Genomic DNA, 25,453 nt, shown 5'->3' with positions numbered 1-25,453 from the left:
GCTTAGCCGCAATGAAGCACCTATTCGTGGCTCTCATGGGCGAAGCGGCGAACTGGACGCGATTTCTTGAGGTTGCATGAAAACGAGTAGGATAGAAAGGTCTCACTTTTCTCCGCTCCAAGTTTCCAACATGCGGATTTACCATCTTTTTCGGTTACTCCCTTCTCTCTCTTTTTCCTTTTTCCTCCCTATCTTGAGTGCTCTTCTTGGCAGTCACAATCGGAGTTGCTCGGTTTTCTATTCTAATAGGGATTTCCTTTTGGTATTGGTCTCCTGGTGGGGAAAGGTGATACGGTGTGGGTTGATTTGAAAAGAAATAGGGACAAAGATTTTTCTCGGGAGCGTCTGTCTGGTCATTTATTCTGTTTTACGTGTTTACATTGGCGAATGTGTGTGTCATGTGTCATCTGGCTCGCCTGGTTCTCTTTTCTTCCCTTTTCACGTTAGGTCTACCTTCAATGACTCTATTATTATTTTTGTTCCCCCCCCCCCCGTTTTCCTGTGTGCTTTCAGTGATATACCATTTTTTTTCTTCTTCTTTATGCGTGCGTGTCTGTGTCGTTTTTTATCTACAGATTGTTGGTTCCTCGATACCTACCTACCTACACATCCTACACATCCTACACATCCTACACATCCTACACATCTTTGTCAAGCCACCTATTCAAACGCGGTGTCTCTTAAAAAAAAGCAAAAACAACCCTCCTCCCAAATACCAGTCTCCTCAATTGGTCTTTTTTTTTCAAGCTTCTTCTAGCTGATAACCATTATTTACCTACTACTTTCTCTTCTACTATCGATAGTCTGGATTATACCCCGTCGTAGAAGTCCTTTCCCTCTTTCTGTTTTTTTTTCTATTTTTTTTGTAGTCTCAGACTGATTGACTGACTGCTTGCTTGCTGTACACGTTCCAAGATCTTAGTGAGGCCTAGCGTGATGCGCTAAAGGGAAGAAAGGGTCTTGGGAAGTAGGAAAAGCTTGTTTATTTATTATTCTAAGTTGCACTTGAATGGTAAACGTAACGTAGTAAGGCTGTGCAAATTTACATACTCCTTTGTCGATTGGGAGAGTACGACTTTTTTTTTAGACTTGGTCATTTTAATGAACTTACTAGGAACGTATTAATACCTGCAACATCACAAGACAGAGTGGAGCTTCCTTTTTTGGAAAGTTGGGAATGACTAAAACCTATCTGATTGTATAGTACAAGAGTCATGATAAAGAGAATAATGGATCAGACTTTTTTTTCCCTTTTTTCATTTTCCTCTTTTTTTTTTTGGCGGAATGTAAATAAAATATAATTCCTTGTGTACCGTGTGGCAGAAGTGACGACTTGAGAGAAAGGACCTCAGGACGAACTCGGTGATCTAGGTCCTATTCACCGATATCTCCGTCTCTTAATCAATTCTCCCCTATTGTCTTGGCAAAATTTGAACATTGCTAGACTGAAGATTTATCAGTAAACGACGAGACAATTCGTTCCAGTCCTGAACAAGGATGAACTAGCCGGTTGGGATGCTCACCAGTTGATCCTTCCTTTCCGCGTTGTAATTGATCAACTATTGCGCACTGGCTGATTGAGACTCGCTGAGAGTCTGGTGAACAAAACTTGCCATAGCTGCTTCGTGCCAATTCTGAATTCTCGCACGTTCTTCACGAGCCTCTCTTTCGAGCGTGGTATCTTCTTCAACCAACTGGACCAGGTATTCTACCACTTTTCGGCAACAGGCTTCCTTCGCTGCATTCACATCACTGTTGACATCTTCGAATTTGCCGTCGGCGCTAGCCCGAGCCAGAAATGGATCGTGAGGAAAAGAGGCCTTGACACAATACTGTTTGTTGACGCTCCCATCGGCTCTGATGATCTCGATGTTTGGATGCCCTAATTGAAGAATCTTGCAGATTTCTGCTCAGAGGCCACAAGAGGTGGCAAGTTGGTCAGAATACGACAGTAGACAAAGTCATTTCCAGGACCCTAGCTGGGGTCATAGGGGAACGAGGAAGGGTAAACTTTACTCTTAAGTTGTTCGCTATACGTATTCTCCATTCTGATTTCATGCTTCAGACGCCTTGGTGACACGCTCCATCTGCTCTGTTGCTGTGACTGGTCTCGATCTTCGATTGGCGTTATCCGAGACCTCTGCAGGGGAATCAAATTTGCCGGGGGAGCTGGAGGGCCATTGGCATTCTTCTTCTTCTTCTTCTTCCTGGACCGGCTTTTGCGCACTCTCGACGTTTTCGATTGGGTTTGATGGAGTATTGGGAAATCATTCATGATACCAGATTGGTTTCCACATGTTGGCTGGCTCGGAACTGTCCCAGGGACAAATGTCAGCACATTCTGATTTAACGTTGAAGGTCCTGGAAAAGTGTTAGCATCATTTAGGTCTTCAATAAGGAGCAGATATAAGCCCCTATGGGCAGCAGCTTCAACTGCATCCTTCTCCGTCCTGTAAAACTTTCTGAATCCAAAGGCCGAGATCCCCGGCAGATCCACCTCGTAGCGATATCCGTTCTCGTGGATATACCTCGTGTAGTTGGGGAGAGGAATTAAACCCTGCTTGCAGTGCTCTTTTTTTTCCTTGTCAGCTAATGTGTATCACAAGAGTTGCAAAATGAAAGAGTTCACTGTTACCCTCAAGCAATTCAACCCAATTCCACTCCGGTGCCGTGAGATATTCGCTAGGCTCATCTGGCACAGTCCACTGTGCATAGTCCTGCTTTAAGCACCCTAGAGCCTCACGGCACACCTCCACTTTGACGCTACTCTTGCTCCCATACAGGTTCGGTTTCGACAGAGTCTGGCCGTACAGGGTGAGCTTGACGCCCCACCTGCCGCTGCTGTCATCTCTGATGAAATTGAACTGTGGGCGAAGGTGTTGCTGAGTGGTTAAAACACCAAAGTAAAAGAGAACTTTATGACGTGTCAAATGGAGTGGATCAAGTGCGCCGAGGCGTGTACATGATCTTCTGATCTGTTCGCCCGCATTTGGCCAACTCTCGAAGGGTCTACGAGCAAATGTCTCACTGCCCCGAGTAGCCAAAGCCATATTGGACGGCGGCCTGGGAATAAACTGAGAGGGCACGTCCCTCGACATTTGTTCTTCTTCCTCTTTTATATAACGGCCAAACTCTCGTTCACGCCCAGCGATAGACGCCAGGCTGCCAGACTCTGCTCGTCTCATAGGAATGCTCATCGCTTGAGCACCGATCCCTGGATGACCATTTGATTCAGAAACAGGGGCAAATCCAGAGTTATTTGCCCGCTGTGAGAACCCAAGAGCAGAGGGCACATGGAGCGACTGCTCTGCACTACCTGGAGGCTGCGGTAGTGCAGGTGGACGCCCGACAGACCTATGCACCCCAAATCCAGGAGAAGCAAATGAGCTAGAATGAGCTGCGGCGTCCGACATATGGGCATCGGAGCTCATTTCCATGCTTCTCCCAGTGCCAGATACCTCCATGGCCAGTGAGGGTCGGGGTCCTGTATTGGACTCTTGCGGTGGGTTTGGTTGCGAGAGAGAAAACGAAGCTCTGCCAAACACAGGGTGCTGGGGACCTCCAGGAAAGTCGCTCATTTTCGAGAGCGTTTCCTGAAGATCAGGTGTGTTAAAGTCAGGAAATGGTAGGACTTGTGGCAGAACACTGCTCTGTGAGATAAAGAAAGATGAGAAGGCAAACGGCGAGAGAGCGAAGGATGGTGTAGGAGAGGAAGATATCTCGGAGGATTGATGGACAGCAGTCAATGAGTATGAGAGATCCTTGAGTGACTGACGCGTCAGTTGTTTGCTAATGAGTCAGAGTGTCAGACAACGAAGGCGTCCCTCACATCAGTGACCAGACTCTCGCGTTGAAGGTGAGTGGACACGTAGGAGGATGTCACAGAGTCCTCGACCAGTGAAGAGGAGGAATCCTCCATGTCATATCAAGTGAACTTGCCAATTCACAATATATATCAGGTCCGAGTCCAGCCAGTCTTGTTGAGCGTGTGGGTAACGGATAATCCCGACTTGATTTCATTAACCGATAAATATGGCCGAAGACAGAGAACTGGGAACAAAACTCTCCAAGGAACTTCCCGTCGAATTTGCAGATTTGGAAGGTGCTTGTTTTGGCAAGGGCAATATCAACCGGTACCTATCGTGTTGGTCGGCTTCTTTCTACTCCATGGGGTAATCTGTTCGTGACTGAAACCCCAAAGTCACAGTACTCCTCACCATCCACCGGCATCCTTCATTTATTCTCTAGGTCGAGGAAGGTATCTGATTCCAGCACTAGTTATGATATATAGCTAATGGCGACTCGTAATCGTAGTACAGTAATTAATTAAAAGCTCAGAAACTCCTCCCTCCATCGCAGGCCATCAAGAGCATCCTAGGTTATTCTATGTCGTTCCTGCAATGTCTTCATTTTCACAAGTATTGATTTTGTGACATTTTATTGGAACCTTTCGTATCAGCCAGACAATCTACAAACTAAGTCGTTCAAAGAGGGCGGTCGCTTATGAGTAGTGATGGTAATATGGTGTGTATGGTCGTGGTCCTCGACAGTACGGTCCATCTCTTCTTTTCGCACATTCTTTTTGCTCCCCTCCTCCTCTCTGTCTTGAGCGTGACGGGAGTAATAGGAATTATATGACATTGACAAACATACGACAAAAGCACTTCACTGAGCAGAGGAGTATAGTAAGAATGAAAAAGGATGTGAGATGAAGCTGCAACGTAAGAAACGTTCGAACGTCAAGATTCGCTCTGGGGGATGGTTTGTTCTTGAGAGAACCTCAGGCATTGCGTGTTGCTCTCTATTCGATCTCGCCAGTCCCATCGGTTCCGGCTTGTGGATGGGTATCGACGTACTCGTCAATGCTCTCCTGCTGAGTGCTCTCTCGTCTATCGACTCGAGACATCTTCTTCGTAGGAGACGAACTGGCAATGTCATCGTTTGTCTGAGAACCCTCTAGGGATCTTCCGCTCGGCCTCTTCCTTTTTATCTCACTGGAGACATGCACAGCACTTTCGCTAGTCCGGACGACGACTCTCGGCTGGTTATTGACTATCTTGCTCATCTCTCTGCCGGAATTCTCACCGGTCCCATCTGGTTCATTTTCCTTGTTGCTGCAAATGCCTTTTGTCTCCTTTTTACCTTTGATGTTCCCGCTCGGACTGACAAGGACTCTGCGAGTTGCATTGGTTTCAACAATGTGTTCCACTGCTGGACCGGATTTCGCACTGGAGCCGGACACGTCCCTAGTTCCAGGCTGCGAGATTTCCTTGGGCCCTGTCGGTCGACATCCGCTCTGAGAGTACGATTCGGTTCGAGCCTTCGCGGCTGCCGACGGTCGAGTCACTGTTGTTGGGACGTATGAAGGTGTGTTCGTTGGTGCGAAGGTTCCAGTAGAAAGCGGTTTCGTAGGGCTCATCGCCTCAATCAGTTCGTTGTATTGTTCGTCATCAGCAGGAGCAGTGATGCTGGGCTGCTTATTGTGCTCGTAGCTGATCCCAGTCATGTTCGAGATAGCACGGCTACTCGTGGAACTTGAGCCGACATAGTCCGGCATCGGGACATCTTCCAAAGTTGACCTCGCCCGGCGAGATGGACCATGCCCTCCCATAAACGGCTCTGTAAATGGATCTGGCAAGGGGGGATCTTGGGGAGCAAATCTTGGATCTCTCGGTCCACTCGACCAATGTGGCAATGGAGTTGGAAAGATCCTATATGGCCACGTAGAAGGTATCGGCTGACTGCTAGTCTGGCTACTCCCAGTTCCAGGCTTTCGAGTCTCGTGTCGAGTTGGCGAATGGGCATGTGCGTCATCCGCTTCCTTTGGATCGCTATAGCCGCTGTAACCAGTTCCGGAGTGATACTTGAAAAAGTTACAAGGGATTTGACACCACATGCCGGCGTTGGGCCAAGCTATGTTGGAGTACTCCAATATGTCTGTGCACTGCTCAGCTGAATCATCTATTCAAACGCAACAGAAAGTGACCTACGAAGCGGAGCATGCTGAAAGGAGAATGCAATAATGTCCTTGAACCTTTCGAAGGGGGGCGAGCGATGAGGGCGTGAAAACCCTTCAGAAATGGTCACCCTAATGCGGCCGTGCAGCTCCCCGGCATCCCAATGGCTTTGTTGCAATATCTCTTGGTGGAAAGGGGGAAAGCGAAGGCTGTCCTGATTGCCGTTCTTATCGACCTCTGGAGAATATGTCCATCAGAATTGTCGTGAAGGAAGTCAAGAAGAGGTGAATACTTACGAGAGCTGAGATCTATTGACCAAAATTCAAACGCGAAGGAGTCAGCAGGATAATAGCATACAGACTTTGAGAGAACAACTTGCCGATAACATGGGGCCAAGCAGTCCTCTGACTGAAAATGCTGCCTCTGTGTATGCGTTTGTTAACACAACCTTGGACAAAACGCCGATGGTGAATACATACGCCACACAGAGACCATCCACGAAAATCCTCACTTCGTACAAGACCGAGTCATCGGGTTGCATTAAGCTCTCCATTGTGCGGGACGGGCGAGGCTTTTCCCAGCTGTGAATGGATACCCTGAAAGCACTGTTCTGCGGCAGGCTTGGGATGAAAGCTGTCAGAACTGGCAGCTGGCCCACGGATCTAGGGGTTGGATAATAAGGCGACGGATCGATGAATGCGGAAGTGAGGAGATACGGTGACTCTTTGGTTTTCGCATTAGCATACGTATCAATAGAAACATCAAAAGACACCTATAATGAGTTGGCTAACCTCGATCCCTTGTCACAAAACATTGAGTTCGGAACTCCTGTATAGGGACCTTTGACCCCTCTGGAAAGAGAAGGACGTCCCAGTTTTCGTATCTCATATCGAACGTGAACGACTCTGCTCAACGACGACAGGAGACTACGACGTATAATCTCAACTCGGAAAGGTAGAGAGGAGTGCTAGAATGGAACCGATCTCGTCAAACTGAGAACGATGCACAAGGGGAAGACAGAGGATAAAGATGCGAGGAGGTTATTGAAGAAATATCGATACTGTCGGTCCCGCGCAGCAGACGCTCCTGCCGCTCTGGATGTGCAAAGTCAACGCGTTCATCTTAAAAGGCAGGAACCAGGGACACATTTTTAGTTCTGCACTGGGCGGGCTTTCTTGAAAGGAAACTATGGGCAAAGCTGACATCTACCAAATTTGGTAATCTAAACCTGGGCCTTAAGAGGACACAGATTAGCGCTCTTGGATTCTCACATTGCAGACAAATTTAATGACCTAAAGGCGAAATACCTATCCGTACAATCAGGATCATAGCAAGCGTCCATGGCTAACTATCCTGTATAGATTCCCAGGGCAGAGCACAATGATTATTGCACGTCTCCAAATCCAGTGACCCACAAAGCACTGCCCAAAAGACATAAAAACAATAGTGCACCGCAAGAGGGGAATCATCTGCTTCATAAATGACCTATCAACTGTCGATAGAGACGTACATGGACTTGGAATCGTTAGCTGAAGAGGAAAGTTACGAACAGGCAGTACGCGAAAAAAAAAAGAGCAATTTGCATTCTGGTCGTGATGGGTACAGGGGAGGAAAAAAAAGCCGGCCCAAATTTTGAATTAGAAAAGCTGTCGCATGCAGAGCTGCCTTGAACCGTAACTCCAAAGGGTGCTCACAATGAAGGCAATCTATCATCCCTAGTAGCTACAAGAACAAAGCCTCAGCAAGCAGATCCCTTGGGTGTCCCATGGCATTTAAATCATGCAAAATGACGAGAGATAATAATTCACGCAATGAGATCGAAGCCGGATGAAATGGATATAGAAATGAATTCGACGAAGGAAAAGAAACTTAAACGAGCGAATGGGGTGTCTTTGGGAACGGGAAGCAGTTGAAAAAGGAGAAAAGAAAAATAAAAAGGAGATCAAGGGTGCAAAGTGTTGTACAGCCGTCAGTCTAGCAAAAAGCATGATGAAACAACCTCGGAAGAACACGTTCGACTGAACTGATTCATGAAAACAGAGGTCTCATAAACGAACTTTTTGCAGCATGCCGACCCAGCTTGTAATGTAAGGGGCACAAATGAGAAAAGAAAAAAAAGGAAAATGACATCGAGATCACCGTTACACACAGGAAGGATAGACTAGCGAGCACAAGAAGTTGAGCTGAAAAAGCGCTCACAAGGAAGAAGATGGGTCCGTATCTTGAAGCAAGGAAAACGCTCAGATGGAAAAGGAATGCCTAGCACCGGAGGAGAAGCTCATCAAGAGCTATAGAACAGCCTTAACCGAAGCGAAGAAAAGCAAGGGAATTTGTCAAACCAGACCCATCGTTTGAAGCGACGCAAAAACTCCTGCTGGTGCTATCAAGGGAAACGATTCATCTCTTACTACAAGCAAGGGTTAGCTAAAATGCGCCGCCCCGTTGGAGAGTTGGAAGATGGGAAACAGGCAGAGTTAAGGAGGACAAACCTTCATTGGCGCAAAGCCACCATACTGATGTGCCGGAGGCATTCCCATGTTGGGATACATTGGTGGGGGAGGCGCCGGACGGTATGGGGTCCCAGCAGGACCGGAGTTGTTCTGCGAGCGACCCCAGCTCAGACGAACGCGCGAGTTCCCAATCGGGTATCCCTGCATCTGGTTGATAGCCATCTCAGCAGCATGGCGCTGCACGAACTGAACGAAGCCGCAACCCTTGCCAGGCGGGATCTTGACATAGGTGATCTCACCAAAGCCCTGGAAGAACGAACGGAGCTCATCCTCGGTCACATAGCCGGACAGGCCACCGACGAAGACAGTAGTGTTGTTGGGATCGGTGAACTGGTTCATGGGCTGGGGAGCGCCATAGTAGCCCATTGGGGGACCGCCCATGGCGGGAGGATACATGCCCGCTGGGCCGGGCATACCCATCGCACCGTGTCCGACACCGTGGTTCTTGTTCTTCGGAGTCGCGGTTGAGATACGCATAGGACGGTTACCGCAATAGACTCCTTGCATTTCGGTCAAAGCCCGCTGCTGATCGTTCTCATCCGAAAAGCGCACGAAACCGTATCCACGCGACATGCCAGTGACCGGGTCGGTCATGATCTTGGCGGACTTGCAAGACGGGAAGCGGCTCTGGAATAGAGAAACCAGAACGTATTCGTTGACCTCCGGACCCAGATCGCCGACGAAGATCGAGTACTCAGGACCACGGTCCTCACGGCTAGCAGAAGTAATGGACATTAGCAATTGGAGATCGAGAACCAGTGATCTGAAAACTTACCCTCTGTCGGACAGGCCGCCGCCAGTAGCCCAGTTCAATTTGAAGGTACGAGTAGTGTTGGGCATCGGGGTACCATTGAGACTCAGGGCTTTGGCTGCCGCGGCCGGAGAGGAGAAATCAACGAAGCAGTAGCCGGCATTATTCCTCCTACACACATTAGACCTTCATCTGATACGCAAAGGATACAGTTGGCTTACCCAGAGAACTTGTCACGGATCATTTTGACATTGACTTGTTCACCCATCTGGAACCAGAGATTGCGGATGAAGTTCTCGTCGATCCACGGCTCAAGTTCACCCATCCTGATGCAGATCCATCGTGTCAGTACATGCTCGCATCGGAATGTCGCAGAGGGGGACAACAATGCGGCACGACATGGGTGAGATGAAGGCGCAGGAGAAAAAACAAAATGATAGCCTCCAACGTCGCACTGCCACATCTTTTATCCAGGGAATTTTGAACGTACCAGAGCGTGGTCTTGCCCTCCTGGGCTTGCTGAGGAACCGGGGCGGCCGAGGGTTCGCCCGGGTTAGGGCCCTGGAAAGGAGCGGGGGAAGGATCAGCCTGTCCGGTCATGGTGGTGTCGGCAGTTCCCGGAGCCCCAGTCGCGGCGGTTGCATCGGCCGGCGGGTGCTGGTTCTGGAAAGAATCGAAATTTTGGAAAGACATATTTGCTTCGATATTCAGGACAGCCGGTTCGAAAAAGGCACGAAGTTAACGATGAGTGACCGGGAAAGAAGAACCTATTTGGAGAACCAAGCCGAGTCAGCGCTGAGAACCGGTATATGCGAGGAGGAAGCCAAAACCTTCGCAGCTAGTACCACTCAAATCGAGGTCAACGTACCTTGGACACCGAATACGCGCAGTAAAGGGGACGGAAAGCCAAATAAAAACTTTTTGTAATCCGTGAAGACGGCCGTTACGACTTGGAACTTCGTAGGAGTCGTGAAGGAAAGACAAGCTTGCAGACGTGGCACAGAGTTCGTAATAAGCCCGGGAAGGACGCGCAGAAAGTATCTTACTTCCTGTAATGACACCAGAGCGGTTCTGTTAGTGAATCTGTTTCGGAGATCTGATAAAAAAAATTCAAGTTTCCACCCAAGGAGTGAAGATGGAGCTGCTATTGCAACGATTGGAGCAAGGCGGCTTGGGAGATGGCAAGAGAATGGAAGGTCAGGTATTGGAGAGGTGGGGAATGATGGAGATAACACGCTGTTCGGCGTCCGCAGTGACCAGCAGATGATGAAGCGGAAGCGGAAGGCAGACCATGTTCACAGAGGGTGAATCTCCCCACGCCGAGCCACTATTGCCCCCAGACCAGCAAGCGCACCAGAAGTTATCACAGCAGCCATAGAAGCAGAACGGCGTCTCTTTCAGTGCGGGATGGAGGATGCGACAGCGGTGGACCGACCAGAATGGGCCAGCATCCAGCGGGCACTGCTTTTTCCGCTTCCGGCGAACATCTTCAACACACGTTGGTCGGAGTGCGACCGCGCATTGACGGGAAACGCCGCAGTGATCCGCACAGGCTTGGGCAGGGAATTGCACATTGGGTATAGACGTGTTCTCCTTCATGCTGCTGTGGTCTTCCTGCGGTTCTGGCCGGCGAGCGACAGCGAAACTCATTCGACGCGTAGTCCCAGCCTGCACTTCCCTTCACCATGCTAACCAGCGAAATCTGCGATTGACGGGGGACCTCTGGTGCGCATAGAGAAGCACATCGGCCGATCGTCGAGGGGTCCACAGGACAGGGCTGAACCGAGTTTCTGAGGGAGGTGAATGGGGTTGAGGCGAAGGGTGCCGCTTGACCTTGCCAGTGCCCAAGGCCCACGGGGAGGGGAAGGATATGAACACTGCACACCAAGGGAAGCGGACTTACCAGGTAAAATTGAACAACGAAGGGTCAATGCAGATTACTTTTTCTTACTCGTTGCCAAAAAAAAGACGACGTTCAACCGACGTTGCGCAAAGACTCGAAACGACAACGGAGAACCAGACCTGGAAAATCGAGATAACTCCTGCGACAAAGGGACACGAAGGATACAGGATAAATCTGCAAACCAACTCCGTCCCTTCCGGGAAGACAAGGAACACACAAAGAGAGGGGGGGAGGGGAAAGGAGGAGAAGGGTAGGGGCGGGTAGTCCAACGGAGAGAATCCAAGATGAAGCGGCAGGAGAGGAGGAAAAGTGAAGAGGAGAGGAGAAAGAAGAGGAGGGAAGAGCGCACGGAAGAGGAACAAACGGAAGATAGACGGATGAGGGGCCCAGCGCAGGACAGGGCAGGGCAGCCAGGCCGCGGACGAGGCACCACCAGCTGTGGGACGGCCGGCTGGTTAGCCCACGGAGCCGCTTGGTCGCTCAGCACAAGCCGGCCCGCCGTCGAACACGGCCCCAGCGCCAAGCAAGAATAGAAATGAAAACGCCTTAGTGCCTCGATCTGCTCCTCTTCCTGTACCATGTCCGGTGCTTGCGCTTAGATGCAGGCGTGTAGATGCAGTGCGCGTGCAACGGGCAGTGGCCCGGCCATCCTGGGTTAGGAAGATCAATAGACCAAAACGAATGAATTAAATTAATTACTCCAGCAGATCACTGGTCGCTGAATAGATCTCGACATGATAATCGACCTTCTTGGACTGTGAGTCTTTCCTCTAACCACCTTGCCCAAAGGATGGTTCGCTTCCTGGGACATGCGATCCTTATCAACGAGTCTACGAAGGCTATCAAAATGGCTCTCGTCCGATCTTATCCTGTCAAGGCCATCTCTACCATAGTAGGTGATGAAATGGTGTATTCCAGATGGAAGGACACGGCAGGAAAGCAGCCACGAAACTATATATAACGTCCAAAAGCTCCTAGCCTCGTTCCGGTAGACTGGGACAGAAATGCACTGGAATGTCCTGTAAATAAATAAATAAGCAAGAGAATGAATCGAAGCTGGTAGTAGATCGGAAATCTTGACAGAAGAGCTTGCGCCTAGGCCACCATGCAGGTCAGTCACCTAGATAGGCCCGAGTCCACAGCCAAGGGGTCCTCCGCGCCCGTACATGAATGCTGCAGAAATCTGCAAGGACCTCTGCTCATTGCATATGCACAGTCTGGATGTATCGATCTTCTTGCCTTTTTGTCAGGCCAGGGCATGCGGTTTCGCGACCATCATAGGTTAGTCATCTGCTCCACTGCAGCAACAATGACCACAGGATGCCTAGGACTCGAGGCTGTCGCTTCCCCGCCCTCGGCGACCCACTAAGAGCTGCCGGATTACAACGAGCGCAGCAGCCCGGACGGGACCTGGAGGACGTTGTATGGCATGCCAGAGCGTGAAGGGTATGGAGAGATGGCTACGTTGGATGAGAATGTGACTCTATTGCACTCCATTGGTCAGCCAGGACGTGACAAGCTGCGCATAATTTAGAGGGCAGATTCTAATCTAACAATGATGATACGTCATCCGATGCCAAGGACAAAGTCCGAAGTAGGCTGAAGTTAGTTAGTTCAGGTGCTGGAGCAGCCTCGCCCTTCTTCGCGAACTAGTCGTTCTAGTCGCGTTCTCGCGTTCAAAGAGAGAAAACGCGCCAGAGGGGGACAAAAAAGAAAAAAAAAAGAAGAAAAAAAAATTTCCAGACTCACAAACCTTAACGCGAAGCAGTTACCCACCCTCGCCCACAAATCCCGATTCGACGCGATCATTGGTCGAGATCCGTGGCTCGGCGGCCGTAAGCGCGTCTCGTTCGCTTCCCACACGACCCATCGTGATCCGATCGGGCGGGAGAGATTCATTCAGTCCTCGTGGCCTTTTGGTCAGATTAATCCCCTGTCGCTATTAATCCTGCCAGGCTGACAAGCATCATTGTCGCATATGAATTGCCCTTCCAACCAGGAGTGTCAAGCGCGGTGATCAAGGGAGCAAACAAACAAGCAAGTTTCGGAAAAAAAAAGGGTGAGAGCATGGAGAGCATTACTGATCTCGGCCGCGGTAAGGCTGCTAATACGGGAATTCCCTGTTGAATTAATTTATAATAGTCCTCACCCAGCCCACAAAAGCTGTCTGCTGTTTGGGACGAACCATGGAAACGCCCATCCACCACAATCCCGGTTGTGCCCAACAAATTCAACACACAACAATGGCTCAAGAAAATTTTTGTCTATTTTCCCTGCCTGCGATGTAGCTAGCTAGCGGTAAGGACTGTGTTGATATTGACACAACTGCTGATGGAAACCGATAAGTTGATAGTCCTTGCATGTGGCTGTGCTGCAAACGCTTAGTTGCCTGCAAGAACCAATAATTCTCCCCATCCACATGACAATAATAAAATCCTCTACAGCCCGTACATTGCCAGGATGACTTCATCCGATCCTTCTTCTGTATTCACGTCTCCAACATATCTCAGCCATCCTTTCCCGTAACTGGTATACGCCACAGGCGTCTGTCCGACGTCGACTTTCTTCGGAGGGGAGGCAGCTGATTCCGTGACCGATTCTTCCGTAGGCAGATACAGCGCGGCGCTGGAGTCAACGTTCTTCAAGAAAACGGCCTTCAGGCTATAACTGAATTGAATGCCGGGAAAATGGTTCAGCAGCTGGATGCCACGAAACCGCGAGTATTCAGGTTCACTGTAGTTCGAATGTAGTCACCAAATTGCCATGGCAGGCCGAGCTTCGTGCTGAAGAATTGATTAAAGTCTGTCGAAGAAATGAAGCTGGAGAACGTGCAACAAAAGACGGCCGTTCCACCGTTGCGGACATAAGCTAAGAGGTGCTCGAGGAGAGCCTCTGGGTGTTTCTTGTCCGTGATCCCGGGATCCGTGATCAGGATGGCCTTGGGAGGATTAGGATCGTCCTTGAAAGATGCTAGATGTCGAACGGCTGCAGACGCGGTTTTTGCACGCTGGATCTTGACACGCTCCGCAAGCCTGTCGATAAGACGAGAGTACATGTCATCGAACCATTCCTGGGAGGAGATTGAAAGAAGAAACGCGGGGTTTAGAGGATGCTTGCGAAGCCGCACCCGACATCTTCTTGAAAGAGAAATATTAATTATCAACGATATTCAGCCTTTGAAATGACGTCCTCAGAACTTGAATGAACGTGCTCAGAGAACGAGTGATCAGGGACCTCGAGTGTTGGGAGAGATCAGACACTGAGACGCGGTCAAGTGCGGGAAGCTCTACCCGTCCGCCTGAAGGGTGCACATCGGAGTTTTTGTTAAATGGGAGAATCTATCATCTGTTGAGGTTATGGCTATAAGCATGTAGGGGAGAAGCTTCTACAAGCATCACTATAGAAGACAATATAATGATATGAAGGAGACTTTTACCTGATTCTAATCAGATGTGGGCGACCTGGCGTATAAGCCTTATTGTAAGAAGCGGGGTATCGCAATATGATGTATCACATCAGCTTATATGACTACCGAATCCAGTTAGACCGGTATGTCATGAATTCCAACATCATCCACGGCGGGCAGCACATGTCAAGCCTCTCCAAGTAATATTTGCTCGAACTTGGAAAATTGACAGATTAGGAAATTTTACCCATGATACTAAATCCATGATACTAAATTCCACAGCGCAACAAGACAACCACCTTGGCTCAAAAGTGATCTAGCTATTAAGTAGTTTTTTTTCTCCTTTTTTTTTCGCATTCTTAGAGATTAGACCCTCTGTTATATGTCCCACCATATAAAAATCACTTGAGAAAAACTCTAGAAGTGCTCTACTTACATCTTCTCTATCAAATCTTGCCCTTATACTAACCAGTCACACAGGTGCAGATTTCTTCTGTGGAATTATTCAGTGTGCTTGTCCTAATAGAATCTTCGCATCAGAAATCAAAGACACATTAAAAAGGCATAGAGCAGTATTGCTCAGCGTGACGTGAACGCAACCATCACATGCCAGGCATATCTCATGCTACTCCTCGCTCATCTAACAGGTCCCAAAGAGGACAATGACAGAAATCCAGCGTTCGAAAAGAATTTGGCTGTGGAACGGGGGTGCCTTGTATTCGATTATCCATTTAGCCCCGGATGGTAGGCGACGCTCTTGCGACGTATATCCCAGTATCTGAAGGCTGGAGAATGGTTTCTGGGAATCTAGCGCAACAGAGGATAAACCATCTACAGAGCCGCATTGGCTTGATAGCACAGAGGGAAGGATGTAGTGGAGTGCTTCGGGCGTTGACAGGAACTGGGCCATTCTGTCCGATATTGGGTTTGAGCTCGCGGTTCGTGATATGGTCGACTAAGTTGAGAACATTGGGGATGGCGACAAAATAGTCCCATTCCTGTGAGTCATGGCAAGAAAGCTGATGACACCCGGAGTAGTCAAGATACATACAATTATGAGATTTAGGTTAACTTATACGGCTGTTGTACCTAAAAGCAGCACACAGTACCCGTTCTCTGAATGGTCGCTTTGCTCAAGAAAAGAGGTTTCTGGAAGTCGAAGGTTTCATCTAACTCCTTTCAAGCAGTATCTTCCATTAGTAGAGGGGCAGGCAGGCAGGCGCAGGCAACGGTTGGAAGTTGCCTTTCCTGGAAAGGGAGTGCAGTCACATGGCAGGCAGTTACATCGATTAACAAGACGGAAACTCGCTGCAGGGAAAATGCTATGATATCAACTCTCCTTTCCCAAGCTCGTCTCCCAATATTTGAATCGTCCTCTCGTATACTCTGGTCGCTTCCATTTCCCATCGTCCTGGGCCTTCTAGATCCCTGTCTTCCGTGCCGAAGAATTCGTCGTCGTCGTTGTCATTTGCTCCTCCATCCAAATCAGTCTCGTCTTCGTCCTCCTTGTCATCATTTCCGCGATCCCTAGCTTCCACAACAACAAGACGACTCGTCTCTGCAATGCTCTTGATCCGGACCTTTTCTGTCATTGAGATGACCTGCCGCCGGCTCTCGAACCCTGAGAGGGGAGCTCCGCTCTCGACATCCTCGCCCAGGAGCAACGATGCAAAGACTATATCTAGCTTCTTCAGGAGACGAAATGTCGACCGGGGAGAGAAAGGGTAATCTGGAAGATAAGTATTAACCAGCCCAGCAAGTGATATCAGATATGGAATCTGGAGCGATGCTGCAGTGGCCATACGAACCATTAGTTAGGATACGTTTCTGGTCGTGGGGAGCACGTACGCGTTCCGCTGACCCAAATCACATCAATGATCGGCTCGATGTCTTTCACAACCTCCTTGAAGCTCTCATACCCTCTTTCGTTTTTGTCCTCAGGTCCATCCTGCTCGCCAATCTTGCTACTGAACTTCTTAGCGTGGCGGCGGTTGACCTTCAGGATTTGTTGATCGATGTGATTGATGAGTGCTGTCTCCTTCATTGAACCTGATTTTAGAGGACGGGCTCTCTGACGAGGCAGCGTGGACGGAGTCACAGTGGAAGAGGACATGGCCGAAGGAGCTGGTGAGGGGAGGGAGGGCTGGAGGAATCCCCCAGACGTTCCCTCTGTGCCATCCGAACGAGTCGCAGATGACATTTTAGACGCGACAATTTTCCTTCCTCTTATTTCATCCCACCCCTTCAATTGAACCAAAGCACGGCACACAAAAGACTGACAAGATGAACTAGGGGGTTACAGACATCAGACGGTATATATATAGCGAGAACAGGAAGAAGGGACCAGAGACCACTCAGTAGGAAAGCTGCATATGATTTAGGAAAAGCAGGCAGATATCATCACGTTCAGACAGATAAATCAAGATCAGACCACGATCTTCTATATTATATATAGTCAGCACGCGAATCACTTCTTGTGCATACGCAAAATCCGGATTCCTTTCTTTTCTCACAGCCCAGCCAATCGTCCTATTTGTTTTTATCAAGTAAGTAAGTTAACACTGGAGAAGATGTACGGAGTATGTCATCATACGTTTGAGTGGAGGAACCTCGGTCGGGTAAAGTTGCCAGTGTTGTTTTAGGTAAGTGCGGGAGAGTTTATACAGTATTCCAGAGGGACCAGTTGCGCAGAACAATCGCTTGACACGGAGTATCGATATGGCATGGTCAAGTTATTCGGTTATCCGATAAATGGACTTAGAAAAAAAAACAAGAAAAAACAAAAAGGAGGACTTAATACTACTTAGTACTAACACAATGTGGGTATTAGGTACATATTTTTAACCATTGAGTTCAAGTAATTTTTTTTTAAAATATCTCTGGCTATCCCATCCCATCCTATTCATTGAATGTATCATTCCACTGATCGATCGTACTGTCCTATATGCATGTACATTCGGGGTATCCCTACCAAGTCTAACCAGCCCAGTAGTAATTAAGTACAATACATCGCATGTTGATGGCTAGAAGAGCAGACAATGTGTGAGTCTGAGCGTAATGTCGAAACGTCTGTCCGAACAGACCGGACACGGAGGGAATAAAAAAGGTAGAGCCCAGATAGATATACATACAAATGGGCTCCTGGGGTCTCTCCCTCCCTTATGGTATCATCCGATAGAGGCGTGAAGCAGGTAAATCGAGCTTAAGAGCTCCCGTCCGTCTGATTAACCTGATCCCAGCTGCAAAAAAAAGGGGTATAAAGAGGGTACAGGATCGACACGTTGGTATCTCTGGCCCTTTAGACATACTATGGGTCCAGGACACCGACGACAGGCGACCGCGCATTAGGTTTCGGACTCGAGCTCTTCCTCGTCCTCATAGACGATAGCTATCCGGCAGTTCACTTCTCTATCAACAAGGAGATAGTTTCGTGAAGTTAGTTAGCTGGCTATTCTTCCCAGAAGAACAGGAAAAGCGGTAGAAACACCATTTTTTTAACGTTAAGCTATATATCAGAGATGGTCAAGGAAGATTAGCATTGAATGGAAATTTTATAGCTGGTTTTTGAAGTCATAGCACGAGATCATTGGAGCTGATCCACATGCTACTATGGCCCCAGCGTACTCATCATAGAATTATATGAAGTATGTCACAAAAAAAGTGTCTAAAAAAAATCATTATCATCAGACATACTTACCCCTAGTAGGGAAATTTACATCCATGTAAACTCCATCCATATCCTTTTATAAAACCCGCAAACGCCGTGCCCAAATGAAATGCAGAATATATCACTAATCCCAACCCACTTCGATGTCATGGCTCATTCGGGCTGCGTGAATGTCAGCTATCGGTTTGAGGATCGACAAAGTAGTGGAGTGAATGATATGGCAACTCACCCTGATCCTTCCTTTCATCTTCTTGATTTCCTCAAGCTTCTTCTTGTCCTCCTCGAACTTCTTCAGCAGCTCGTTCTGCCTCTCCTTTTTCTTCTCCCGCGTCTGGAACCGATAGAAGTCCTCCAGACCGGCCTCGCGCTTCTTCTGCTTCTCGATGAGCTCCTTGATCTCTTCTTCCCGCGCAATGCTATTATTCTTGGGTCCTCGTGTAACAGTGATAAAGCCGTCTTCGTCCGGCTCCTGCGCTTTGCGGGCTAATTCGCGGGCGCGCGCCTCTTCGGCTTGCGTGAAGATCGCCATGTAGTCGTTCACGATGCGGAGGAGTTCGTCACGCGGAGGATAGCGGAGGGAATTGTGTGTCTTGTATCGCTTGACCCCCAGGGGAGGGACTCGATCCTCGATACCCTCGCCCCAAACTATTGTGGTGCCGTTCTTCGCGGCCTTTTTGGCAGCCTTCAAGCTCATTTCCATCGCAGGCTTGTCGACGAAGACGACCACAGCATGAGAACCGCTCACATGCAATTGTCTATCCCATGTTGATGGGAGATTTATCTCTTCTAACTGATTTTGCAACTCATCTGCGGTGACTCGCTTTCTCTTTTTCGTACTGCCGACCGGTTTCGCAGCAGGTTTAATTGGTTGCTGCTTTGTAGGTACGCCCTCGAACTCAACTCTCTCGACTCGCCCTGCTGATAATTGCACAGCAAACAGATGCCGCAGGTGGGCTTCGGTGGTGTCTATCGGGAGGTTGACGAGGAAAAGGGAACGGGCAGCATCGGGATCCGGATTTCGGGGTTCATGTGGATGGAGGTACAAGTGATGCGTTGCGGGCTTGGGGAGGGAGGCAACCGGTGGGAATTGCAGAGGAAGGACCGTATATCCCGATATCTCAAGGACCTTTTTCGGCATGGTGGCGACAAGATGGAGATGACGAATATATACTGAAGGATACGGCGTGGGCAAGAATAAATTATTTCGGCGCGCGGAAGTTGCATCGTCCAAGGAAATTTTACGCGAGGCCGGGTGGGCCGCTGACGGCGGGCAACTTCTGCCCACTGCAACGCTCATCCATTCATTCTTAAAACTACAGTACAGCTGGAATATGAGCACTGTGGAATTGATAATGAAAATAACCGCCAGGGAGGCCGTTTACAGTGTCTTTCCCACACGTCTTGCCTCTCTAAGGCCTCTGCACGTGACTGGACACTCTCCATCCTGCCAAGCCTTTGTTTGGGCAGATTGCCTCTTGTCCCTTTCTCCAGGAATAATACTCTATATACTACTCGGGAGTATGATGTTAGTACTTCTACAGACTAGGGCTTTGCCCACCACCCAAGACAAAGCGGGTTCTTTATGCCTACCTAGGGATAAAGATGCGGGATCTCACAATGAATTCAATTCTATTTCGTGTCAAATTTGGATATTTCCAAAACCCTATCAAATCACTTAGATTGATGGCACATGCTCAGTACAATAATGATACAACAGCTATTTGCTTCAAATAATATATGGATAGGTCCTTCTGTTTACAACCTCGACTAGCCTGGTTGTCAGGATGTTAATAAATTGATTACCAATAAGGATACCTCTTACCATTCTCGCCAGTTTGACTTAGTATATGCATATGTGCTTTGCCTGCCTCAAGCAAGACCTGCTTGCTGCCCTTCGTCCCCGAGATATCTTACGACTTTGATCGAGAACTGGTAGGGACTCCTCCCATAATGACGCTTAACAAATGTCGGACAGAAATTGCACTTCCATTCATCTTTGGGGCATACGGCGAAAGTATACCTCAGAACATTATCGTAGGGACAGCAAAATATCTTTGGTTTTCGTCGATGTCGCCACCATCTCTCTACCTGGGTCCGATATCGTACTGTGTTTCGATCAGGAGCTGACCGAGTTCGGGGACGGGAACGATCTTGATCCGGACCACATATAGATACTCTGTTATTGAGCATTCATGCCAGATATGATGCTTGGTACTGGGGTCGTTCTTCTTCAGCGAGTCGATCAGCCGACGGCTGTCACGAAACGTCAATCGAATACAAGGACAGAGCTCCACGATGCCCGCATAAAGCATGCAACTCCTTGACGTCGGTGGTGTTTTCCGTGCATAGGATTGAAGTTCAGAAACACGGTATAGCTTTAGACATCGAGAACAATAAAGCCAGCGGCGATCTTCTAGCTGGAGGAGGAGGTCCCATCGGGCAGTGGTCGACCTGTTGCAATATGGTTCCTTGTCCCCCTCATAACGGAAGCTGATCCATGGGAAATGGAATTCCTCGTCGCTCAGCACCGAATTGAACAGCTGAAAGAAAGTCTTGCAACTTAGAGCAAGGCAAGTCTGGGAGGCCAGTGGAAGCAGCGATTGGATCTGAAACAGAACTTCGTTTGGCAGTTTAAATATCCATGGCCGTTTGGGTCTGAAAAGTCTGAAAAACAGCGGTCGTTTGGGTCCCCGGAAAGGAAGCGTCCAGAAAAAGTCTGCAGCATGGGAAGGCTTTTTTCTCCTCTCAGCGGCGGCGGGTCTGGCGTCTTTGATGAGGTGGTCTTCGTCGTTAGATACCTTCGCTGTTAGAGTTGAATCCGTGGACCGACTAGAAGAGAAGAGGCCGGTTATCTTGTAGATGAGGTGCAAAAACATAATTACTGCGCTGCGATATTCCGGTTCTCTTCAGTGCGGTAAACGGGTCTAGATCGATGGATCTGATCAATCAAGGACGAGACTGGAGTTAGCAACAATATAGATTATTATTTTTTTCAGTCCTGACGACAGGACTTTGTCATCAACTAGACGACGTGTATGATATCAACCTGATCAGAGTCCGATCCACGGTTTCATGGTACTTCGGTACCTCGTTTGTTTGGCCCGGTGCCTGAAGGGACTGTGAGAGGCATCCATGAATCAGAACATACCTAGGTAACTGTTACAAAACGGGCCAAGGCATTATTCAACTATAAGCCAGCTGTTACTTATGTATTGTATATGTGGACATATACAAAGAACACCGAAAATTTCTGACAGGTTCCGCATATCAAGTCCAACATAACTAGGTCCTGATATCAAAGACTTCAATGAAGCCAAGGAGGCAAGCAACACAAATCTTGAACGATGCTGACCGGGTTGAGAGCTTACACTGCGATCAGCCTGGCTGGACAACTGAAAATGGCGCAGATGCTGCGAGTTGAGAGCAAGCATGTCAGTTTGGTGCACAACCAATCCAGCAAGAGACTATCGATATTGCCCAATGAGGCACGAGGCTCGACGAGGCGATTCTGTATGCTGCATGGACGTGCATCCAGCCTCGTGTCAGCTGCGCCTCTGATTGCCCCGCACACAGCATCTTGCACCATTCGAATCTCCCAGTCGGTAAATTGCCGCTGACAAGTCTGTCGCCAGCTTATTCCCCATCATCATGGCCCTATCACTGCGCCGCAGTACTGGACGGCATGGCACATCCACAATTATGATAGGTTCTCCTCCTCCCAATTGGTCTTGCAGTGGCCAAGGACATGCGGGAAATGTCCAGGCTCTTGCATACTCGGCCTGCATCTCTGTGGGCAACTTGCAAGGCGACAATCAGGCATGTGTCTGAAGTCGTACGCCTGATCTGAGGGTCAGACAACTCACAGAAAGGCCTAGAAAGCAGTTCACATTTCTCAGACTACCCCAGATGAAGATTCTGCGGTGGCCATGTCTAGAGGAAGGGGTCGATGTCTTTTCACACATCAAGATGGGAACGCCTTCTGACCAGCTCCAAGGTCCGCAATATGCAACCCTCAACGCGTTGGGAACAGTGCTGGGCTACATCGGCGCCGAGGCTGCGACATCCGATATTTTCGAGCGCCTTCTTTGGCCTCAGCGCTTCTATTCCAGTTTTAGTCCGCATTGTTTCTTGAAGCTAGGCCTTTTGCTGCCGATGGGCGGGCCCTTACACAAAGCCAGTCTCAAGGTTCTTGATACAGCGTTTGCGCATGGACTATTCCGGGGAAGCACCAGGGCCATACGTTGGGCACTGCGTTTTTCAAGTCCGAGCCGTGCACGTACACCATGCATCGCAATAGCACGCATCCTGATCTCTCGCAGGGTGATGGCGAGCCGGTGCGGAACAACCTCTGGGTTCGTGCAGTCACCCAGCTGTCCGTTGGGGAAAAGGACTTTGCAGTCTCGGTTTCAGGAGACGCGGAGGAGGCTTCGGCGCGTCTTCGTGCGAAGATCTATGTGGCGCACTTGCGTCTGTCTGTAATTCCGAGCAGCTCCTCGCTGCCCCCGGGGATTCCCCTCGTGGCAGAAGAGACAGAAGAGCCGGGTCCCCGAGTCTACCTGGCGATCTTGACGTCCGAGTTGTCGGCGATTGTCACAGCAGCTATCGTGGCATTTGCACTTCAGTCCTGGTTCGCGATCCTCTTTCTCTGCCCATTGCTTCTTCGACTCCTCAGCACGGGTCTGGCGCTGAGGCGAGAACCCCTCTATCCCATTCAGGGAATGGAAGACGAAGAAGAAGACTTTGAGATTCACCTTCCCCTAGGGAGTGGAAACTTCATGCTCATCACAGGCCCTCCAGCTCTCGTACAGCAATTCTGCACCCACTACAGCCACCCCATCCGTGTGCGAATCTGAGAGATCATCCTGCTGTCGATCATCGTCGCCTTTGGATGTCTCTTCCCAGCGGGTCTTTTGTGTTCGGTGATCTGGATGCCCATGTCGGTGCAGTACACGTGGGCTCTGTACCAGACTTTTACAGTGCTGGTTACTTATATTGCGCGATACACGAATGCTAGCAACTGGGCATCGACCGAGGAGAGGATCGCGTCTGCGCTTGGGGATGAATCTACTGGTCGGAGACTGTTCTTCCGTGGTGGTGGAAAGAAAACTTCTTCCTCCTTGCTGGTCGATGCCCGTCTCGACCTAACCTTTCATTCTCGGTACCGGGAGGGACAGGCACATATGCGATGCTTGCTCAATCACCGGCGCCAGAAGTACGAAGAGTCAAAAACAGATGAAGACACGGACGCGGACACGGAAAGCATTGCAACAGGTAAATGACGGACTTGACTCATCGCCAATCCAAGCGTGTCTGTCTTTCTCTTGAACTGAAACACCAACATGCGGTCATGAGAGTTGAACACAGTTACTCTTTTATTTATTTATTTTTATTTATTTTTGTTTCTATTTTTTCTTGTCTTCCGATTTTATGCCTCAAATGTACGCATATACATATTGACCACATCTCTATTCTTTTGTAAAAAGCTTAAAGAAGCCACATAGCCAGCAGTGCAGTAAATCGCTAAGCAAGCTAAACTGAGGGGGAATCAGTAGTCAAGAATTCTTGAGATACAGTACAATATTCAAGTTCACTGACTAGAAACCTTTTCAACCTGCTCCCTCATCGCTGTATTACTATAGGTTTATATGAATTCTAGTACTACCAAATCTAGTGGATTAATAAATCCACGCAGGCGTTAACACGTGTCCAAGGCTGATTTGGGTTATTCAGGCTGAGACTATCTCAAAAGGTACCTACCATTGTATGTACATTACTGTAAAATCACTCCATGATATATGCGAGCAAAATGCAGTCCTATTCTTGAACTTCCCTCCTTCATGCAGGCTAAATAAATAGCGTATTTATTCATACGTTACGGATTGAATGGCCTGGCCAGGATCTGACACTGGACCTTTCGGATGGATGTAGTAACCGCCGAGTCAGTAAGCGAAAGACCCAGGCGACTGTTACACATTCCTTCGATGACCTCTGTTCCCTGGGAGGCAGCTATCCGCCAAAGCACAGAGCCTGTGTACAACGTCTTGAGCTATACTTGGGGTCGCTTCACAACCGACGGCCCCGCCCTCGACCTGGATGGCATTTCATGGAAGGTCCCGGGCATCCAGCCGGCTCATTTCACGACCGAGGAATTCAAGCACGTCCTTGAATCCATCGCAGCGCCATCGGGTTATGTGTGGGTGGATGTGGCATGCATCGATCAAGACAACCTCGCGGTCAAGATGGACGAAATCGGCAAACAAGCCGATATCTTCAGAGGAGCGCATAAGGCTTTCATCTGGCTAACTCGCCATAGCGCGGCATCGTTAGGAGATACGATCGAAACCCTGAACGCATTTCTGGACCAGCTTCTCGCAGTTGACGTCGAAGGTTCCAATTTCCTATATGACGGTGAACAGGTTCGACGTGTACTCGAGAACGGTCTCCACGAGGCTCTGGATGCGGTTCAAAGGTTGCTCGTGGATCCCTGGTTCACATCACTGTGGGCGTTGCAAGAGGCCTACCTCCGTGAGGATGCTGTCTTGCTTCCACGTTCAGGAGAGGAGGTATTCGTACCAAGTCAGACTGTTCCCCTGGCATTGAGGAACATCAGTGGAGTATTTCAAGATATCATGATCCGGACTGTGGGTTATGCTTCCATATCGGAGACTGCGCGAGACCTACTAACCCTCTTTGAACGCTCGGGACTCGTGAACATCAACCTCGGGATGAACGTCCCATTGCTGATATACCCTGCAGCGCATTTCAGAGTCTGCGAAAATGAGCTCGACAGAGTCTATGCGATTATGCAGGTGTACAGGCTTCGCCTAGGGGCGTCACGACACCCTGAACGGTTCTTCACATTGGATCAGCTAGAAGACCAATTGGCAATGTCCTTGAACGCAATTTCCCCAATGGCTGCTCAACTATTTATTCATCGATGCGCCCCAAGTGAAGGCAAGGCATGAAGGATCACCAAGAACTGTGCCCTGCCTAGCATCTATTACATCACTGCTGAAATAGAAAGCAGCTGCACAATATCCTCTCGAGACGGGCAGATTCCTCTTTACACTGGCAAACAGTGCCCACTACACACTCTGCTTGGATTCTGGAAGGCGGCAATGCGGCAGTGCGAGGAGCGACGGTCATGGATCGGCCGATATCCATCCTATATTTGGAGACACTATCAAATGAACCTTGACCTCGATGCAGGGCACATCGATGCCGAAGAGCGCATCGGCTTTTGGCGCCTGGTGAATGAA

The 25,453-nt window shown here is 49.0% G+C and overlaps 7 protein-coding genes across 7 annotated transcripts; 2 read left to right on the top strand and 5 right to left on the bottom strand.

The window, feature by feature from the left end:
• Nucleotides 1–918: 918 nt before the first annotated feature.
• T310_5394 (uncharacterized protein) lies at nucleotides 919–3,919 on the bottom strand (the record flags this gene model as incomplete). Its single annotated transcript, XM_013471739.1, has 6 exons — nucleotides 919–1,032; nucleotides 1,112–1,188; nucleotides 1,571–1,882; nucleotides 2,017–2,589; nucleotides 2,636–3,770; nucleotides 3,830–3,919. The coding sequence occupies 6 exons, from the start codon at nucleotides 3,917–3,919 to the stop codon at nucleotides 919–921; spliced, it is 2,301 nt and encodes a 766-aa protein (XP_013327193.1).
• An 882-nt stretch (nucleotides 3,920–4,801) lies between these two features.
• Nucleotides 4,802–6,510, bottom strand: T310_5393 (uncharacterized protein; the record flags this gene model as incomplete). The annotated part of the gene is made up of 4 exons (XM_013471738.1): nucleotides 4,802–5,937; nucleotides 5,991–6,194; nucleotides 6,254–6,265; nucleotides 6,315–6,510. 4 exons carry the CDS (start codon nucleotides 6,508–6,510, stop codon nucleotides 4,802–4,804), a joined length of 1,548 nt encoding a protein of 515 aa, XP_013327192.1.
• A 1,851-nt stretch (nucleotides 6,511–8,361) lies between these two features.
• On the bottom strand, nucleotides 8,362–9,818 carry T310_5392 (mRNA binding post-transcriptional regulator (Csx1); the record flags this gene model as incomplete). Its single annotated transcript, XM_013471737.1, has 5 exons — nucleotides 8,362–8,364; nucleotides 8,447–9,182; nucleotides 9,243–9,389; nucleotides 9,440–9,544; nucleotides 9,709–9,818. The coding sequence occupies 5 exons, from the start codon at nucleotides 9,816–9,818 to the stop codon at nucleotides 8,362–8,364; spliced, it is 1,101 nt and encodes a 366-aa protein (XP_013327191.1).
• Nucleotides 9,819–12,226: 2,408 nt separating this feature from the next.
• On the top strand, nucleotides 12,227–12,564 carry T310_5391 (uncharacterized protein; the record flags this gene model as incomplete). The annotated part of the gene is made up of 2 exons (XM_013471736.1): nucleotides 12,227–12,402; nucleotides 12,441–12,564. 2 exons carry the CDS (start codon nucleotides 12,227–12,229, stop codon nucleotides 12,562–12,564), a joined length of 300 nt encoding a protein of 99 aa, XP_013327190.1.
• A 3,285-nt stretch (nucleotides 12,565–15,849) lies between these two features.
• T310_5390 (uncharacterized protein) lies at nucleotides 15,850–16,727 on the bottom strand (the record flags this gene model as incomplete). The annotated part of the gene is made up of 2 exons (XM_013471735.1): nucleotides 15,850–16,256; nucleotides 16,376–16,727. 2 exons carry the CDS (start codon nucleotides 16,725–16,727, stop codon nucleotides 15,850–15,852), a joined length of 759 nt encoding a protein of 252 aa, XP_013327189.1.
• A 1,435-nt stretch (nucleotides 16,728–18,162) lies between these two features.
• Nucleotides 18,163–19,332, bottom strand: T310_5389 (Ribosomal small subunit assembly protein; the record flags this gene model as incomplete). The annotated part of the gene is made up of 3 exons (XM_013471734.1): nucleotides 18,163–18,191; nucleotides 18,225–18,267; nucleotides 18,424–19,332. 3 exons carry the CDS (start codon nucleotides 19,330–19,332, stop codon nucleotides 18,163–18,165), a joined length of 981 nt encoding a protein of 326 aa, XP_013327188.1.
• A 3,145-nt stretch (nucleotides 19,333–22,477) lies between these two features.
• On the top strand, nucleotides 22,478–25,159 carry T310_5388 (Uncharacterized protein; the record flags this gene model as incomplete). Its single annotated transcript, XM_013471733.1, has 4 exons — nucleotides 22,478–23,033; nucleotides 23,172–23,465; nucleotides 23,887–23,955; nucleotides 24,123–25,159. 4 exons carry the CDS (start codon nucleotides 22,478–22,480, stop codon nucleotides 25,157–25,159), a joined length of 1,956 nt encoding a protein of 651 aa, XP_013327187.1.
• Nucleotides 25,160–25,453: the final 294 nt, after the last annotated feature.

This window comes from Rasamsonia emersonii (genome assembly GCF_000968595.1).
Source record: "Rasamsonia emersonii CBS 393.64 chromosome Unknown ctg1118621760274, whole genome shotgun sequence".
NCBI lineage: Eukaryota > Fungi > Ascomycota > Eurotiomycetes > Eurotiales > Trichocomaceae > Rasamsonia > Rasamsonia emersonii.
This window is presented reverse-complemented; position numbering and strand designations above follow the sequence as displayed.